At 53.9% G+C, this 19,373-nt stretch overlaps 1 protein-coding gene across 2 annotated transcripts in view; it reads right to left on the bottom strand.

Moving 5' to 3' along the window:
• KIF21B (kinesin family member 21B) overlaps positions 1-18,792 on the bottom strand; it is an 87,947-nt gene extending 69,155 nt beyond the window's left edge. For both annotated transcript variants that reach the window (XM_039534933.1, XM_039534935.1), the window contains exon 1: positions 18,458-18,792. In XM_039534933.1, the coding sequence (XP_039390867.1) occupies positions 18,458-18,498 (41 nt within the window). In that variant the 5' untranslated portion in view covers positions 18,499-18,792. The remainder of the gene's footprint in view (positions 1-18,457) is intronic.
• Between the last annotated feature and the right edge of the window lie 581 nt (positions 18,793-19,373).

Here is a 19,373-nt window from a genome sequence, read left to right as displayed (position 1 = left end):
AAGGGGGTGTTTGATCACGCCCCCGGGGGCGAGAGTTAAGAGCTCTCTATCACCCAGGCTCCCCTCCAACCAGCCCTTCCCGCTGCCACCACCAGCATCGCACAGCTGGCTTGGGGAGGGGGCTGGCCCTGGCGCTCTGTGCTCAGACACACACAGGGGCGGATTCATTCTGTGCCTGCCAGACCCAGACGTGGGCCTCAGACCTGAGGCTGCTCCAGCCGAGAAAGAAGGGGCCTATTGGGAGCCATAACGGGAGGCTTTGTCCCTCGGTGGTAAAGGTCAGGACATCGAGGGATAACGCTCCCTCAGGAACTGCTCTCCAAGGGAGGAGGGAGGGGCCCACGACAAGTTAACAGCTCCCCCACTCCCTTCCTCCATCCCGCCACTTGCTGCAGCAAAGCCCTGGCTGCAAGAGAGGCCGGGGATCCTTCACTCATTGCGCAGCTAGGGGCTCGGGTTTGCAGTCGCTGTCCCATGTCTACAGATGACCTACGCTGTTTGGAGCGGCTTTGAGAGCGACGCCACCCCAGGCTTGCAGCCGGGGCCTTTCCCGAGAGGAAAGTCCGTCAATTTCATGGGCAAGAGAGGTCTGGGTGGGTCAGGGGATGCTGCCAGCAAGCCCTGGCGAGGGGACATGACCTACCATGACCCTGGGAGAGCAGTACTGCAAGCCAGTGAAAACCCCTGTGGCCCACACAGACCTACCCGATGGCCCCTGGGTTTCCTTCAGGGAGACTCTCCTGGACTAGGCCAGCCCCATGGCAGGGACCCGCTGGATGGCCAGGCAGGCAGCCGTGCCACACTGAAGAGAACCAGGCGGCCGGCAGCCACCAGTACAGGGTTAGCAGAGCGCGCGGGTCAGAGCGAGCTGAGCAGGGAGGGAACCACAGGGCCTGATCCCAGCCGAGGCGCCTGTGAAATCCATGGGCGCTTTGCCCCTTGAGGGCCCCAGCAGAGCTGGGGGAAGAACGGAACGTTTGGTTTGGCAGCGGCTTCCTCCCTTGCCCCCCTCCAAAAAAAAAATCCATTCGTGTTGAACAGAATCAAACTTTTTGGACTTTTCCATGAGTTGAAAGTGTCCATTTGGGGTCTGTTCCAGAGCAGGGATTTGAACCTGGGTCTCCCACACCCCAGCTGAGTGCCCCGAACACCTGGCTGAAGGTTAGTAAGGGCAAGGGGGTGGGGTGGGGTGGGGAGGGGAGGGGAGAAGGGGCACAGGGGTGGCACCTTCTCCTTTGGCCATCTTGTCAAGGGCCAAAATTATTCATGTCAAATATGCGCATTGTCTTGGGTTGGCCGAAACCGCATTGGTCAGCAAACTGTCCGTGTGAAACATTTCACCGTGCTCTGGCCCACGAGGCAAGGCTTGGAAACGGACCACGGCAGATCCAGAAGAGGCTCCTGCCAACACGTTCGTGTGTCATAGGGCGAGGGGCAGATGGGAAGAGCGGCGTGACAGACTCAGTGCTCTACCAGAGGTGGGCAAAGCTGGGCATTGCCATTGCACAAAGACCAGCCAGCCCGGCCCAAATGACCTTCCCTTGGGTCGAGGAACAAAATGAGAAAAAGGAAGTATGGCCCAGGGTCAGGGCACTGGCCTGGAACTCCTGAGATGCAGGGTCAGCTTCCTGCTCTACCTCCAACTCCATGTGTGACTTTGGGCAAGTCACTCAGGGCTTGTCTACACAGGGAACTTAATCCAGATTAAATTCACACCCTGCCTTAAACCAGAAAAAGGCACTCTTAGTCCAGAACCAGAGCGTCCACATGGCGAGTTGTTCTGGCCAATTTCCCTAACTGGACAAACCCTTTAGTCTCTCTGTGCCTCAGTTTCCCCTGCTGTAAAATGGGAACAATGAAACTTGACCTCTTTTGTCAAGTGCTTTGAGATCTATGGACGACAAGTGCCAGAGAAGAGCTAGGTGCTGTTATCTGCGCAATGGGGATAACAGCACCACCCTACCTCGCAGGACTGTCTGAGGATAAAGACAGTAAAAGCCCTGCTGGGCTCAGATACTACACAGCTGAGGGCCAGAGATGTGCAAGAGACAGATCACAGCCTGCACTTGCAATGACTGTCCGTAGAGATAAGCAGCCGAGTCCTTGCAGGTTTAAAGGGACAGCCCGCAGAAAACAAAAGCATCATGGTGACAAAGGGGACGGCGCCCCTGGGTCAGCACCCCAGTTCCTGCACAGCTTGGCCAACAAGCGGCTGGGTCTGAGCCCCACCTTTTCAGGCAGCAGAGAGAAACAGCAGGGCTTGATTTTTTTCCTCCCAGCATATTAACTCTGGTTAAAGCAGGATGCTGGGAATAAACCCGCTGTGTGCAGAAGGGAAGCCCGACAGACAGCGGCCGATCTGCTCAATGGGCCAAGCGCCCACATATCCAACCCATTTGAGTCGTGCAAAATGAGCCGTCCCGGGAAAGCGACCCCCAGCACCTGCAGAGTGCGAGCCACGCGCCTGCTAAGAGAATCACCAGGGTACGGCAGGGTCACATGCTTAACCTCCAACCGAAACTGTGGCTACAGGGAAACCTGCTAGTGTTTAACATAGGCGGAAACAGCCCAGCTGCACACAGTTCTGCCCCCACTGCGCACCTCCCAACAGGGAGACCTCTGCGGCCGAGCCCTGCGTGACCTCCCATTGCAATCAGGCAGGTCCCAAGTCTCTCGGCTGTTTAATCTAACAACACAGTTGTATTTTGACAGCCTCTGGTAGAGGATATCCCCTCCGGGACCAAAAGGGCCTGCCTGACAAATGGGGAAAGGGCTGTGCAAAACAAGGAGCTTGCCTGCTTTTCAATTAGCACCAGGGTCCACTGGGAAAAGTGCCCCCCCCCTCAATGTGTCAGATTCTTATTTTGAGCAGGGTGGTATCTTTTTAGAGCTTTGCCTTCTGTCATTTTCTCCCACGACCTCCACCACAATTATGCTGCTTGACCATAATTAACATTGCTAAACCGTCAGGATGACACTGTCAGAACTGCCACAGCCCAACAGTCCTGTAGCCTTAAAATGTCCCCTGATCCCCGTTTTCCACCTTGCAGGGTGCATCCCATGGACTAGCCCTGATCTCCTTGGGGGCTCCTTTCCCAGGCGAGATCCAAGCCCAGGAAAAGGAGGAGGAGAACACACACACGTCATATGCAGAACTCTTTCGTCCTTAGTATAAAATTAAGGTTATTCAGATGGAAATTACCTGGTTCTTCTTGTGCAAGGCTGAAAGGCACCAAACAGGAATAGCTAAGTGTGTTTTGTCCCCTCTACTGGTTGGTCCGCATAGAGGATAAGAGTCTACTACTGCTGTCAGTTACTGAAGTTACTTGGGATGTGTCAGGGTAATGGTCTATGCTTTGGAGCTGGAGGTGTTGGGTATGGAGATGGGGCAGGAGATATTCATAGTGCGGAGACGGAGCATCGCAAACAGCACCTGCTCCACTTTATGCTGTAAATGCACCGTGAAAGCGAGTCTAGAGAACTTGGAGGCATTTCCACATGGGCTAGATACAGGGGGTAACATTTTCAAAAGCACCAAAGGGACTTAGATGCCTAAATCCCACTGACTTTCAATGAGCCCCTAAATCATTTTTGAATGTACGAATCGCAAAGCCAGTGAATGACGCCTGTCACTCCTGGGAAGAGGCTCCCAGACCCTGGAATAATCTATCGTGTTTAAATCAAAGGGGGCGCTGTCAGGTATTTTAGCCCCAAAATGTAGGTTTAGCAAAACCCAATACCAACGAGATATTTTTTCTAACTGACGTGAAAAACGTAGCTTAATGTGGCTGATAGAAGCCAGCTTTGTGAAACTCCAGCTCAGCCACACATCTAAGGCAAGAGACTTTTTACAGAGCAAGTCAGGTGCTCTTTATCCTTCCAGTATCATTGCACTGCACCGGAATGAGTCACCCAACTCCCTCCTAGCCGGCAGCGGAAAGGGTGGGTGACTCAACGCTGCGCCCGCCCTGGTGAGTTCCTATGACCGTTTTAAGCGGCCAATTTAAACCACTTCTCTGGAGCAATGGACACCAAACACACCACAGCACTCTGCTAGGGCATGGGAACCCGGAAGTGAAACTGACTAGCTCCGAAAGAGAAACTGACTGGTCTAGTTGTCCCTGTCTAGTCTGGGTCAGACGGCACCAGGCAACAATTCCCTTGCAGCTTTGCTACCAGGATAGGTCTCCCCTTGCTATAGCCACGCACCTAAAAGGGGAGGCTGCAGCTGCACATGGCCAGACCCCCGAACACTCGCTCTTCAGGCTCCCATGGGATCTGCAGTTTCTCAAGGTTTCTGCTCGACGAGGTCACACCACTCTACACTCCAGCCCTCAGCCACGCAAAGATTTGCTACCTCCTAAGGTGGAGACTGCAGTGGTTCCAGCCCCCAGGGAACTGGAGCTCCGGTCTCCTGACAGTGATTTGGAGTTAGAGGAATAGATACTGGGTGAACTTTACTGCTCATGAAAATGCAAAGCCAATCAGCACTGGCTGGAGTGGAGCAAAGCCTTGGCTAACGCTCCTCCACTCAGCGCTGACCCACAGCCCCTCTTGTTCTAGCTCTGGGCTCCGCCGATGTGTCATTTCTGACCTGCTGCCTCCTGTCCGGCAACTCTCCTGAACAGAAACCAGCTGGCAGGGTGCACAGTGGCCAGAGAACCCCTGGGACGAGGCAGAAATATCACAGCTTGTTTCCCCTGTGCCTGCCTGTCACTGGCCTGAATCCTCTCTAGAGAGAAGCTGGGCCAGCTGATCCTTCACACTACTGAGCTCCCTGCAACCTGCAGCCACCACACCCAACCCCCTGGGCCAACAGTCCTGAGCAGGAGACCGGACAGCTGCAGCGAGAGGGCCCTGCTATCTCCTGCAGAGCCCCCACCCTTCTCCCCTGCAGCCATTCACCCCATCACGCCTGTTTATCTCCCTCTACCCTATCTCATATGCGTGCCTGGGCCCCATCTTCATAACCCCCAGCCCCCCGCCAAGACACTGGCTGCTTTTGCCTTCCCGGGGGCTGGGGCAGCTCAAGGCAGGTTGTGGCTGCGGGGGATGCACCAGCCAACCCAGATTCAAAGAGGTCTGAGCCGGGGGGGTGGGGGGTGTTGGGACAAGTGTGATTGCAGCTGCTTGCAAGATGAAATAGCCAGAAGCCCCTAGCCCTGCAGGGCGGTTGAGAGCATCGGGGTTCACTTCCCTACCTGGAGCCAACGCTAGGCCAGGAGGGGCAGTGGCCTCCTGCCCATCCCCCATCTCTGCAGACAGGAGCCCAGGCCCTGGGGCCCCTGCCATTGGCTGGAACAGTTACATTTTCCAAGGAGCTTTTACTGAGTTTCCCTCATTTTCCTTCCAGCCTGTCCAGCTCTGTGTCCTCATCCCCTTCCCCAGCCCATGTCACCTCCCCCTCCTGCACCCCCATCCCCAGCGGTTTTGTAGCATGAAGAGCATCACAGCATGTCCCCTCCTCTCTGCCCCAGGAGGGGCGTGGGGGTGGGAGGGGATCCCGTTCTGCCATGCGCAGGGCTCACACCATGCCGGGTTGAGAACCTGGGACCACAGCTTGAGCCAGTCGCTGAGGGGCTACAGTTCAGCCTGCCTAGGGGGAAATCACACCCCCTGGGGAAGAGTAGCCAGTCAGGGGTGCTGCAGACGCAGCTTGGGGTGGCTCTATTCTCTCCTCCCCGCTCCCATCCTGTGAGTAATGGGGCATGCCCCCCAACCCAGGGAGCCTGGCTGCAGCTCCCCCAGGCCTGGGAGGGCAGAACCCGAGAGGCTCACAGTGGGTCTGGAGGGGGCAGACCAGATGGGGAGGACAGGCAGATGAGACGTCACTTTCATTTCCAGAGCCAACGACACACACACACACACACTTTTTCAGCCTACATTAGCGCTGGCCCTGCCAGGCTGCAGGCACCCTGTTCTCAGCCTCACTCACCCCATCCTGAGAGGGCACTGCCCCGAGCCGCAGCAGGACTGCCCGACTTCCTAAGGCCGCAGTGACAACGGACGTCAGCCCGCTAGGACTTTGTATCTAACTTGGCCAAGGGCAGGAGGCCACATAGACCCCACCGACAGGGAACCAGACCAGAGAAGCCCATCAGATCAGGAACGACCCCTTCCCACCGGTTCAGAGAGCCGACCCAGTGCCCACTGTTCTGGTCTGGCTCAGATCCCAAATCACAAGACACTGATTCTTCTTCAATTGCAGAAAATGGGCTGCTCACAAGGTCGAAGGAGTCTTGGGTCTAGCTTGGATCAGGATGCTGAAGACTATTTTAGGTAGCACTAAAAAAGTTACTGGATTATCTAAGGTATTTATATCCCCCCCCTCAAAGTCATTGTATGCCTCATGAAACATGTTTACCCTCACGGTACAGCCAGGGGGCCTTACCCTTACCCTCACCCCCATGCTCTTATCCCCATGGTACAGCCAGGGAACAAAGCCATAGCGAGGCCACGGGACTTGCCCAAGGTCACACACAGAGTTTGTGGCAGAGCAGGGAATTGAACGCAGTTCTTCTAAGTGCCAGGCAAGCACCTTAACCTCTGGGCCACCCATCCCTATTTCAATACAGGGCCCATTGAACAGGGGCTTTTACTCCTGCCTTTGGAAGACCCTCCGGGCCAGCCACATGGCCTTCAAGACACACTCCCACCCCAGGAAGGGCCATCAGGGGGAGGGATAGCTCAGTGGTTTGAGCATTGGCCTACTAAACCCAGGGTTATGAGCTCAATCCTTGAGGGGGCCATTTAGGGAACAGGGGGTAAAAAAAAAACTGTCTGGGGATTGGTCCTGCTTTGAGCAGGGGGTTGGACTAGATGACCTCCTGAGGTCCCTTCCAACCCTGAGATTCTATGATTCTATGAGAGCCCCACCCCAAGGAGCACTCTGTCAAGGGTTAATACTAGGAACGTGCTGGACCCAGGCTGGCTGTGGGAGGCGAGAGCACGTGTAATATGAACCCCTGGCTCCAGGCACCGAAGGACTTGAAGCCCGAGGGTTAGTGAAACTCCGGGGGTTAGCCTGAAGTCAGTTACAGGAGCACAAAAAGCCATTCGTTGCTCTCTTCCCTTAAGGGCTGGGGAGCTTCTCCAGGCAGGAGACAGCACCAAGTTCCTAACTATCTCTCTTCCCCCCCAGCCCACAAAGCATTCCCCAGGGTTTAGAATACAGACCAGCAATAGAGGGTGAGAGACCAGGACCAGCCCAAGCTGCCTGTTCCATCCCCTGCACCTGGGGGATAAAGCGAGCTGCTGTGAACTTCTCCAAACACAGATGTGATGTCCCAGCTCCCAGAGACCCACCTGACACAACGCCCCCAGATTCAGATTCCCATCTAAGGCAGCTGCCACCTACCTGAGCAGCTAATTCCACTTGTAATTTGAGTAAATGATCAGCTAATTACCACAGGAAAACATCCTCCCCACAGGATTCTGCAAACGGGGATCTAAGCAGCATGACACTAAGCCCACTGTGGACCCCAAATGGAGGAGGCAGGGGGCCGGCAGATTAGCTGCAGCTGCACTGAATTCCCTTCCGTGTAGGGAGCAGGGCTGCAGAGATAGCCCTCAGCCAGTCTAGGCCCCAGGGCTGCATTGTGACCCTAACTGCTAGAGCCCTGGGCCCAGTTCTGGTCAGCCCATATCCAAGGGGACAGAGCAGAGGGAGATAGGGTTCAGAGACAGGCCACAAGAGCCGCTCGTCTAAGGGACTGGGGCTGGTGAGCGTAGAGAGGGGACACGAGGGCAGCATCCACAACGAATGGGACACAGAAGGCTGGTCAGACCCCGCTATTCAGCCCCTCTCCTAGTGGAAGGACAAGGGGACAGTCAATAGGATGAAAAAGAAGAATGTTTCAAAGAGATGGAAATACACACACACATGGCCTGTGGAACTCACTGCCACAAGATTTCACTGAGCCCCAAAGCTTAGCGGGATTCACAACAGTCCGGCATTCCTATAGATGGTGAGATCCGCCGGCATTCTAGTGATGATTAAAGAGGCGGCAGATGTTGCCCCATGTCATGGCCCAGGGGCCAGCTAGGGGCTTTGGGATGCTCCCCAACTGGAGGATTTGCAACATGGGCAGCCTGCCTGCAGGTTTCAGCTCTCGCCTGTGGCCACTGCAGAGCTGCCTCCTTTGGTCACTAGGGCATCCCACCATGGTCATCTCCCTGGGCTCCCGTCAGCGCCCGCCCTGCACTCCCACAGCCCTCCCCACATACAGGTGCTTTCCGTTGGAAACACACCAGGGCTGGCTCTGAAGCAGGGCTCCCAGCCTGCTGCTCCTTGGCCAGGGTTATGAGAATCCGCGCAGAAAGAGGCTTTGCCCACACATGCCAGTGCTAGGATCCTCTAAGGGTTATCACTCACTCAGAAGCCAGTTTCCACCACTGCTCCCAGTTTAAAAATCCTGGGATCATCCCTGGTGTCTATGATCATACTGGTCTGGCATCTTCCTTTAAACAAAATTATTATTTATTCAACTGTTTCAATCTTTTTTCCCTATAACAAACCAAACAAATGCTAGATGCCAACATCTACAACGAGCACAAAGACCAAGATCCTGGCCTGGCATCTCCCACACAATCCCAAATCATCTTCTCTGCCCTGGGGGCACCCGGTGGCAGGGTCCTTCTAACACAGCAGTTGGCCAATTCTCATTCTGCCACCTGCACCAGAATGGCAGTAAGTGGAGCTGGAATTGGATTCAACTCCTCCCCTGCTGCCTTGAAAAGCCAAGAACCTCTTTGGTTTGCCAGCCAGCCGCATAGGAGATCTCAGACCGCACAGACAGCCAAGCCCAGACCCTAATCCTCTCCCCCTGCCCCTCACAGCCGATCTCTGCTGGTAACGTTAGCACCACCTGTTTGACAGCAGAGATGCTAATGCCCCATCCTGAGCAGGCCTGGCAGTGCTTCTGCTCCCTTCCCCCAGCAACCCTGCTCCAAGGGGACATACGTTCTCAGCACAGCCCTGGCTCTTGCTCAGCATCACCCAGGGCCAGCGGGATGGGCTGCAATCAGCATGCACTCTGTTGGAGGAAAAGGACCAGGAAGGGATGATTGAATTTTGGAGGTAAATGCGTGGTTACACAGGTGGTGTCAGAGAGAGGGCTTTGGATTCTTCAACCCTGAGATTTTGTTCCAGGAAGAAGAAGAAGAGATGGGATCCACTAACGAAGAGAGGGAAGAGCATCTTCGCAGGCAGGCTTGCTAACCTAATGAGGAGGGTTTTATACTAGGTTCACTGGAGTATGGAGACCTAAGCCCTGAGGTAAGTGGGGAAGTGGGATACTGGGAGGAAACACAAGGAGGAGGGTGCAACAGGAGAGGCTTCCTGATTCATACTGAGAAACAGGGCAATTGGCTAGTTAGGTGCCTGTACACGAACGCAAGAAGCCTGGGAAAGAAGCAGGACGAACTGGAAGTCCAGGCACAGTCAAGGAACTATGATATGATTGTAATAATAGAGACTTGGTGAGGTAACTCATGTGACTGGAGCACTGTCATGGATGGGTATAAACTGTTCACCTTTTCTCCCCAGCCTGTCCTTCCTGGAGGCATTGCACTGTATGTAAGAGAGCAGTATGATTGCTCAGAGCTCCAGTATGAAACTGGAGAAAAGCCTGTTGAGAGTCTTTGGGTTAAGTTTAGAGGTGAGAGCAACAAGGGTGATGTCGTGGTGAGCGTCTGCTATAGACCACCAGACCAGGAGGATGAGGCTTTCTTCGGACAACTAACAGAAGTTTCCAGATCACAGGCCCTGGTTCTCATGGGGGACTTCAATCATCCTGACATCTACTGGGAGAGCAATACAGCAGGGCACAGACAATCTAGGAAGTTTTTGGAGAGTGTTGGGGACAACTTCCTGATGCAAGTGCCAGAGGAACCAACTAGGGGCCGTGCTCCTCTTGACCAGCTGCTCACAAACAGGGAAGAATTAGTAGGGGAAGCAAAAGTGGATGGGAACCTCGGAGGCAGTGGCCATGAGATGGTTGAGTTCAGGATCCTGACAAAAGGAAGAAAGGAGAGCAACAGAATACGGACCCTGGACTTCGGAAAAGCAGACTTTGACTCCCTCAGGGAACTGATGGGTAGGATCCCCTGGTACGCTAATATGAGGGGGAAAGGAGTCCAGGAGAGCTGGCAGTATTTTAAAGAAACCTTACTGAGGGCGCAGGAACAAACCATCCCAATGTGCAGAAAGAATAGCAAATATGGCAGGCGACCAGCTTGGTTTAACAGAGAAATCTTTGGTGAGCTTAAAACACAAAGGAAGCTTACAAGAAGTGGAAACTTGGACAGATGACTAGGGAGGAGTATAAAAATATTGCTTGAGCGTGCAGGAGTGTAATCAGGAAGGTCAAAGCACAATTGGAATTGCAGCTACCAAGGGATGTGAAAGGTAATGTTGGTGTCACTAGGCATAAATCTAGGTAACTCGGGAGGATGGCTTTGGGCCTATGTGACCCAAAGTACCTTTATGTAAAGTGCTTTTGTTAGCCTTACTAAACTTTTGTAACTCCTGTGTTATGTGTGTAATACAATGGCACTGGCAGCTGCTTGAGACACTAGATGTAGCCAATACTAAATAAGATCGGCGGAAAGCAGGTGCTGTAATTAAATATGCATGATGAGAGCGTAGCCCCCCCCAGGAAAGTACAGATAACTGATCACAGAAGAGTTGCTAACGAGCTAAGGTGGTTTTGCCAAGTATGACTTAACTGCTTCATGTGATTGCTATTGCAGTGTATTTTTTGCTGCATGGGAATGAAAGGTGGGGGTGATGGAAATGCTAAGTAAAGTTATGTATAAAGAGAAAAAAACTTTGTATCGGTGCAGGATTTGAGATTGCTATGGCTCCCTTGCACCTTATCTGGGCTCAAATAAACCTGGTTTTTGCTTCTCCACCTTGGTGTGTTTATTGGAAGCGAAGCACACCGGGCAACGAACCACTGTTGCTGTCGCCTCGGGCCTCGGTGCCGGCAACAGTAACAAGAAGGGTTTCTTCAGGTATGTAAGCAACAAGAAGGTGGTCAGGGAAAGTCTGGGACCCTGACTGAATGGGGGAGGCAACCTAGTGACAGAGGATGTGGAAAAAGCTAAAGTACTTAATGCTTTTTTTGCCTCAGTCTTCAGACAAGGTCAAATCCCAGACTGCTGCACTGGGCAGCACAGTATGGGGGAGGAGGTGAGCAGCCCTCAGTGGTGAAAGAACAGGTTAAGGACTATTTAGAAAAGCTGGACATGCACAAGTCCATGGGGCCAGATGCAATGCATCCGAGGGTGCTGAGGGAGTTGGCTGATGCGATTGCAGAGCCATTGGCCGTTATCTTTGAAAACTCATGGCGATGGTGGGAGGTCCCGGATGACCGGGAAAAGGCTAATGTAGTGCCCATCTTTAAAAAAGGGAAGGAGGAGGATCTGGGGAACCTCAGGCCAGCCAGCCTCACCTCAGTCCCCAGAAAAATCATGGAATCAATTCTGAAGCACTTAAAGGAGGGGAAAGTGATCAGGAACAGTCAACATGGATTCACCAAGGGCAAGTCATGCCTGACTAACCTGATTGCCTTCTATGAGGAGATAACTGGCTGTGTGGATATGGGGAAAGCGGTGGACGTGATATATCTTGACTTTAGCAAAGCTTTTGATACTGTCTCCCACAGTATTCTTGCCAGCAAGTTAAAGAAGTATGGATTGGCTGAATAAACTACAAGGTGGATAGAAAGCCAGCTAGATCATCGGGCTCAACAGGTAGTGATCACCAGCTCGATGTCTAGTTGGCAGCCAGTATCAAATGGCGTGCCCCAGAGGTTGGTCCTGGGGCCAGTTTTGTTCAATATCTTCATTAATGATCTGGATGATGGGATGGACTGCACCCTCAGCAAGTTTGAGGAGGACACTAATCTGGGGGGAGAGGTAGATACATTGCAGGATAGGAATAGGGTTCAGAGTGACCTAGACAGATGGGCCAACAGAAATCTCATGAGGTTCAACAAAGACAAGTGCAGAGTCCTGCACTTAGGAGGGAAGAATCCCATGCACTGCTACAGGCTAGGGACCGACTGGCTAAGCAGCAGTTCTGCAGAAAAAGACCTGGGGATTACAGTGGATGAGAAGCTGGATACGAGTCAGCAGTGTGTCCTTGTTGCCAAGAAGCTAACGGCATATTGGGCTGCATTAGCAGGATCATTGCCAGCAGATTGAGGGGACGTGATTATTGCCCTCTATTCAGCACTGGTGAGGTCACATCTAGAATACTGGATCCAGTTTTCAGCTCCCCACTACAGAAAGGATGTGGACAAATTGGAGAGAGTCCAGTGGAGGACAAGGAAAATGATCAGGGTGCTGAGGTACATGACTTATGAGGAGAGACTGCTTATTTAGTCTGCAGAAGAGAAGAGTGAGGGGGGATTTGATAGCAGCCTTCAACTACCTGAAGAGGGGTTCTAAAGAGAACGGAGCTCGGCTGTTCTCAGTGGTACTAGCTGACAGAACAAGGAGTAATGGTCTCAAGTTGCAGTGTGGGAGGTCTAGGTTGGATATTAGGAAAAACTATTTCACTAGGAGGGTGGTGAAGCACTGGAATGGGTTACCTAGGGAGGTGGGGAATCTCCATCCTTAGAGGTTTTTAAGGCCTGGCTTGACAGAGCCCTGGCTGGAATGATTTAGTTGGGGTCTGTTCTGCTTTGAGACCTCCTGAGGTCTCTTCCAACCTTAATCTTCTATGATTCTATGCACCCACACAAGACCCAGGCTGTTCCCTCTGGCTACACATCTCTCTCCACCCCACCTGCAAAGCTAGTGGCAAATTCAAACCAGAGCCAGCCCCTGTGGCTGTAGGGGGTGTGCACCCTTCCCACCTGACAGGGCAGAGGGGTGCAGCCCCAGCAGCTGTGGGGATAACAGGCACTCGGACTGGCCACGAGCGATTCAGCAGCCCAGTTAGGGGAAGGCTGCGTGTTTCAGCAGTGTGTTTAGAAGAGCGCCTGAGGTCTGGAGGTTGCAGGGTTTAAATAAACTTGAAATCTGACTCGACTTCCTTCCCCAATTTCACAAGCTCCATTTCCTGGCCCTTCTCGGGCACGCTCAGCTGCTGCAGGAAATGCTGGGCTAGGGACTTTGGGGGTAGTTTTGTTTTTTTAAAGATATTTGAAAAGTTATTTGACATGCAGCACAGATGCTTTTGTGAAGAACTCCCCTACCCCAAAGCAGCTCTGGGAGGGTCAAATCCCCTGCCCGGCCTCCCCAGACACCCCACCCCCCACCCCATACACACACACATCAAACCCAGGGCACACAAAGAAACAACAGCACTCAGTGGGCTCCATCACACCAGCCCCATGTGGATCTGCTTCCTGGACCTGGGGGCATCCTCTATTGACACAAACAAGCCTGGAGGGCCGGCCTGGCCATGGGAGAGGGAGCCTGGGTCTGCTCCCATGAGTCCAGTGGGGCCTGGAGTCTGTCCACCAGCGGCCGCACCGCCAGCCCTGTTCCGAGGGCAGGCTCCTGACGGTTTGCTGATGACCAGTGAGTCCTTGGGACTTGTGATATCATAAACCTAGTCGTTCTGCGGTCACACACAAAGTCATCCAGGGAAGAGAGAGAACCTGACTCTCAGCGGTAAAAGTAGTAGGAAAACAGTAAACAAAAGCAAAACTAGCAGCTTATAGGCCTTCCTCCTACCGCACGTCATTAGATGAACCAAAAAAGGGGCCTAAACCCCATGGTTTGCTCACCCTTCTGCCCTCAAGTTTGCAGGACAGGCCTGGCTTCATCTCTGCAGCAGAACAGCAGGCAGTCCAGCCCTTGGGCATTTTAAACAGAAAGGAGGGTTTTTCGCTTGCGTTATCATGAGAGGAGATTAAAAAGGCATCTGGATAAGCAGCGAGCTGGGGAGCCAACAAGGCCAGCTCAGCTACATGAACAGGAGCTGGCCACATCACTGCCTGTCATACCGAGGTAATAAAAGAACACCCCAGCACACCTTGCTGGCAGGTCTGCGCCTGGAACCAGCAGCCATTCAAGAAAGCACCATTATCTTAGCTGGATTTTGCTTTGATGGTAAAGTGCATCCATGTAACAAACTCGTCTCTCGCCCTGTTGCTTTTGGAGGCTGGGCTCTTTGATCTGGATCAGGTGGTGGTGTTTGTTTGGTTTTTTTGAAGGGTTTTGCTGCATTTAGGTAATAATTGGAGATATACCAATCTCCTAGAACTGGAAGGGACCTTGAAAGGTCATCGAGTCCAGCCCCCTGCCTTCACTAGCAGGACCAATTTTTTTTTCCCCAGATCCCTAAGTGGCCCCCTCAAGGATTGAACTCACAACCCTGGGTTTAGCAGGCCAATTTCTGTAGATGGCGCTGGGGTTCCCCTCCCCCATGCATTGAAAACTCAATTCCACAGGTCTGGACTTTCCAAGCAGGTGCTGGAGCAGCTTCGGTGGTGTCCCATCCAGCCTGACAGATCCTCCCTACAGGGCCAGTCTGCAAAGCCCCTTCCTCCCCTCAGGGAGCCCTGGCTCCAGCACCAACTCTCACAAGGAACTGCTCACCAGTGGGCATAAGGGGTTAACAGCCTGGTCCGAACCAGAACCATGGACCACGGGCTCCTTCTCCCTTGATGCCGCAGCTCCCACCTCCACATGGCAGCCACACTCAGGCAGCTCCTGGGAGCAGTGTTCTTGGGAGGCCACACTCAGGAGGGCCATACAAGCACCTCCATAGCTGTGTGGCCCCAGGATCCACAGGAACTGGTGGGACCATGTAGCACAGTAGAAGCCAGGGGTACCCCAAAGATCCTGTGAATTCTGAGTCAGGGTGGATCCATGGACTGAGGTGCAGGGTCTGAATGCTCAACTGCAAGTCCTGAAGGTCATGGGTTCAAGTGTCGCTTGATCTCACCCTGAAAGGCCACCTCCAGTTCACCCAGCTGCGTACCAGGTACCTGATCCATTGGGGCGGGGTGGGGCAGTTGGACAGGATGCTGGCCACATGGTTCTCTTGCCAGAGCTATGAAACTGACCTGCCTTGATCGCAGCCCAATGAGCCATTGGCTGGGCGAATTTTGACTTTGTGCACCCATGAGCTAAGTGGGGGTAGAACCTCTGGCCATTGCACCCCCTTCTTTCCCATGCCAAAGGCAGCTTTTCAAACCCCTCTGCCTTCCAGGGAGCCAGAACCTCCCAGATAGAGTCACGCTGCAGAGATGCGTCTCCCCACTTCTGCATACACAGGCACCCGTTCATGCCAGAGTCCAGCTGCTCCCTGCTGGCTGGAGAAGGGAGGTTTAATATCATTCCAAGGGCTGTGATCCCACAGTCTGATTGAAAATGGGGATAAAGCTCTCAACACCCCATCCCCCAGGGCACAGAGTCATTAGTGTCTGTCTGGGTCTTAGCAGATAATGCGCTACAGATTTCCAAGTGCCCAGCACGGTTTGCAGGGGAGTTGGACAGCCTCCCCCCGCCAACACACTGAAACCCCAGTCCTAGCTCTGTGTTGGTATCAGCCAGAAAGCGCTAGGACCTTCCATGGCCCAGGCCGGTGTTCGGGAACCTGTCTGCACTGTTCCGGCACAGTGCTGCAATCCTGCCTCGCTGTCCCATTGGCCACCACTGGCCTTATCATTACAGTTTATTTCTAAATCCCCTCCTTTGTCCTGCCAATTCACCTTCAGCTTCCAAAGCATGCACCCCACTCACCCCTCGCCACCCCCAAACCAGCTTTCATTGGCCAGATCAGCTGCAAATAGCCTCGCCCCTGAACCAATATCTGGAGCTAGGAGAGGCTCATCTCTAAAGACAATGGAGCACAGGGCAGACTGGGTAAGGATCGGACTGAGAACCCACAGAGCTCACACATACACACCCCCTCCAGCCCTTCTGCACACCCTTGGGCCAGTGAGGGGTTTCAAAAGCCACCCACCAGCAATGCTCCCACGTGAGTCTGAGAATTAAAATAACCCCTCTAGTAGACACAGGCTAATGGGGATTAGCTGGGAGCAGGGCACAGCCGATTATAAAGGCCCACAACACTCCTCCTCCGGGGCTACAGCCATCCTTTCACCTCTGAAAGGGGGAGCCCCCAGCAGCCCAGATTGGGGGCTTTTGTTAGAGGATCTGTCCTGAAAGAAATGCAAGATGAATGACAGGTGGGTCTCTGACCAGTGGGAGACCTCTGGGCTCAGGCACACATGGGAGTGTAGGGGCACCAGTGTAACCCCCCAGGGGAGACCATTTAAACCAGTGCAACAGAGTAACAGTGCAGGTTACCTGGGCTAAGATTCCAGAGCAGACAAGGTCTCATCTCCCCCAGCAGTATCCGGCCCTCCCCCTGATGTCAGGGGCTTGGGCTGCTCCACTTAAGGGGTTCTCATTGACTCCACTCCAGATTTACACCAGCTCAAGCTAGATCAGAATCAGGGCCACCAGGTTCATCCTCTCCTGAGCTAGGGGGAGGGAAGAGTTGCATCCCAGGTAAAAACACAGGAGATCTGGGTAAGATGGGGTGCAGGGCAGTTCCCATTGATGGCCATTTCTCACCCCCATCACAGAAGACAATGGAAAACAGAGATGTTACCACTATAACCAAGGCAGGGACAAGAATTTGGAGAGACTATTGGGCTCTGTCTACACAGCCTAGCCCAATCAGATTCAAAACCAATTCAGCTGGACCATATTTCAGAGAATTCCTATGGAGACCAACTCCCCAGAAACACCAGGTTTAAATAACAGGGCTTCCAATCCTGCCTCAGTTAGACCTCCAGAACCCTCGGTGGTTTTAGTACAAGTGTGCACAGCACTGGGGCTTTAAGAGACCCTGGGCCAGGGTCACTTGAACAGGGTGATCCAGCAGCCAGGCTCCCGGGTTTGGTGACCACTCAGCACGGGGCAGATGGTCACCTCTGTGCAGACCGAGCTGAAGGGGAAGTGCTGCCCAGGGCCAGAAGTCAGAGCTCATCGTCCACACCAGGACAGCGGCTCAGCCTGCAAAGGACTTGCATCCCCTCCCACCTGCCCCAGCGCTGGTCTCCCCATGGAGCATCAGCTCTGGTGTGCTTTCCACATGATACCTCAATAAGATGCACTTATACAGTGGGGTCCCCCTCCCTCACCCCACCCCTCCTTTCTTGGCAACGAGCAGCAATGAAAATGACAGACGGCTCCAGGATCCTAGCGGCTGCACTCAGAATACACTCAGCCCGGCGGCTTCAACAAAGAACCCCCGAATTTGACAAGGGCTCTGCAATCCTCCTTGAGACCCAGTGCCGATACCTTACTAGAAATCTTGCCGCAGTTTCTTCCCTAATGCCCCGTTCACCCTAATACCACCTAGAGCCACCCAGCACAGTTCACAATAATCCCATTAACTGCAAACAATGTAGGTGCCATTTACGGATCCCTTATTAAAAAAAAAAATCAAACGCAAAATCTCTTCCCTATTGTTCCTGGGCCAGGAGGAAGCACAAAGGATGCTGAAATGATGCACTGTCTCCAACCTTCCCACTGAAGCAGGAGAGTCGCACCTTCGGGGCGGATAAAGGGACTGCTGCAGCCACATTTGTCACTGATTGCATTTAAAACACACAAAATGGCCATGAAACAAGCAATTTGAGGAGTGAAAGCTGCAAAGCGGAAACCCGCAGGGGAGAACAAGGTAAAGCAGTATTGACATTCAACAATGACATTTGGGATGTTCTCCCCCACCTCCAGAAGGCCACTCAGACCCAGGGAAGAGGAGAGTCCTGGTTACAGCAGATTAACACCAAATTATTACAAAAAGGAGCAGCTCCTGCCAAACAAAACAAAACAACCCCCCCCCCCCAACTGTCAGACCAGGAAAGGGATTTTTGGTGGAGAGAGATAAAGGGGGTCATCCAGCCCTCAGGGAAACAGGCAGCTCTCGTTGTACAACCCAGGGCTTTGTTTGGCTACAAAAATATAACAAGGACACGCAAGTCGGAGAGGAAACCCAGCAAACAGCTAGGCTGGTGTGTGAAATACAGGATTTCCTCACTGGTTATCTTTTAGAATGGTCAGCGCACCCGGATTGAGAGAGGCAGAGAGCAGCCCAGTGTTTTCTCAGAAGACAGAACAATATTGATCTGTGCATCAGAAACACACATCCTAGACAACACACACACAACCCCCTAGGCAAAAACCAGAACAATGTCTTGCTGTGGAGCTGATCAGTGCCTAGCCAGACACCAGATAAAGCTCTCACAACCCACCCCCAGTGCAAGGCACACAACAGACCAGTATTGATCTGCACCCCACCCCCATGCAGTCCCCACAGGATTTTGCACCTTTGTTTAACCCCATGAAACCGCAGCAGCAGGAGGAAGGGGCGAGCCCGCAGAAGGGGCTGGAGCAACACAAGGTACCTTTGTCTGCCCCCCTGTCCACCCATCACCCCACTTCTCGGCGCCAGCCCCGCACCGCGGCCGCTTACCTCACCGCCACCTGAACGCAGCAGTCCCCAGGGGCCGCCATGCCCGCGGCCTCTCACCACCCCAGCCGCGGCGTGTCTTGCAGGCGGGGCGGGGGGTCCCGGGGCCGGAGCCGCCCCGGTTCAGCTGGGGACGGGCGCAGCCAGGGGGTGTGTGCGGCGGCTGCAGGGGGCGAGGTCATGCTGAGCTCCGGCCGCGCGGGGCTGAGCGGGGCGCTGCTCCCCCCGCCCCCGCGGAGAGATGCTGAGCCGGGCGCAAGCTCCGCCGTGAAACTGACAAGCGGCGGAGCCTGAAACTGAGCCGAGCGCCGGAGCCAGCCCAGCTGCGGAGCGTGGAGCCGGGCCAATCCGCGCCACGTGGGGGCGGGGCCAGGCTGGGCCGGCTTTAAAGGGCTGGGCGTGTGACCCGGTGTGAGTGACACACCCGCTCTGCCGCTACCCGCAGTGGTGCCGCTGTTCAGTATAGGGTGACAAGACAGCAAGTGTGAAAAATTGGGATGGGGTCGGGGTAGGGGGTAATAGGTGCCTATATTAAAAAAAAATCCCAAATAGCGGGACTGCCCCTATAAAATCAGGACAGCTGGTCACGCTATGTTCAGTACCAGAGCAGAAATTGGCCCAATAAAAGCTATTCCCTCAGCCCCCACTCCCATCTCCCTAGTGAGTGTGAGAAAAACCCTGCCCCCATTCCCCTCCCCTAGGGGGTGAGGGAGCCAGGCAGGCTGTCCAGGAAGGGGCGTGCAAGAGATACACACGCTGCTGGGCTCTAAACCCTGTTTCTCAAGGACCGGTCCATGGACCAGCACTGGACCCTGAGATCTCCCTGACACAGCTGAGGAAGGCAGCAAGCCGGGCCCTGGTGTCAAAGGGGTTGAAAAATGAGACCCAGAGACACCCTAGAAGTGTAAATCAGTGCCCA

Source organism: Mauremys reevesii, linkage group 4 (assembly GCF_016161935.1).
Source record: "Mauremys reevesii isolate NIE-2019 linkage group 4, ASM1616193v1, whole genome shotgun sequence".
NCBI classification, from domain to species: Eukaryota; Metazoa; Chordata; order Testudines; family Geoemydidae; genus Mauremys; species Mauremys reevesii.
This window is presented reverse-complemented; position numbering and strand designations above follow the sequence as displayed.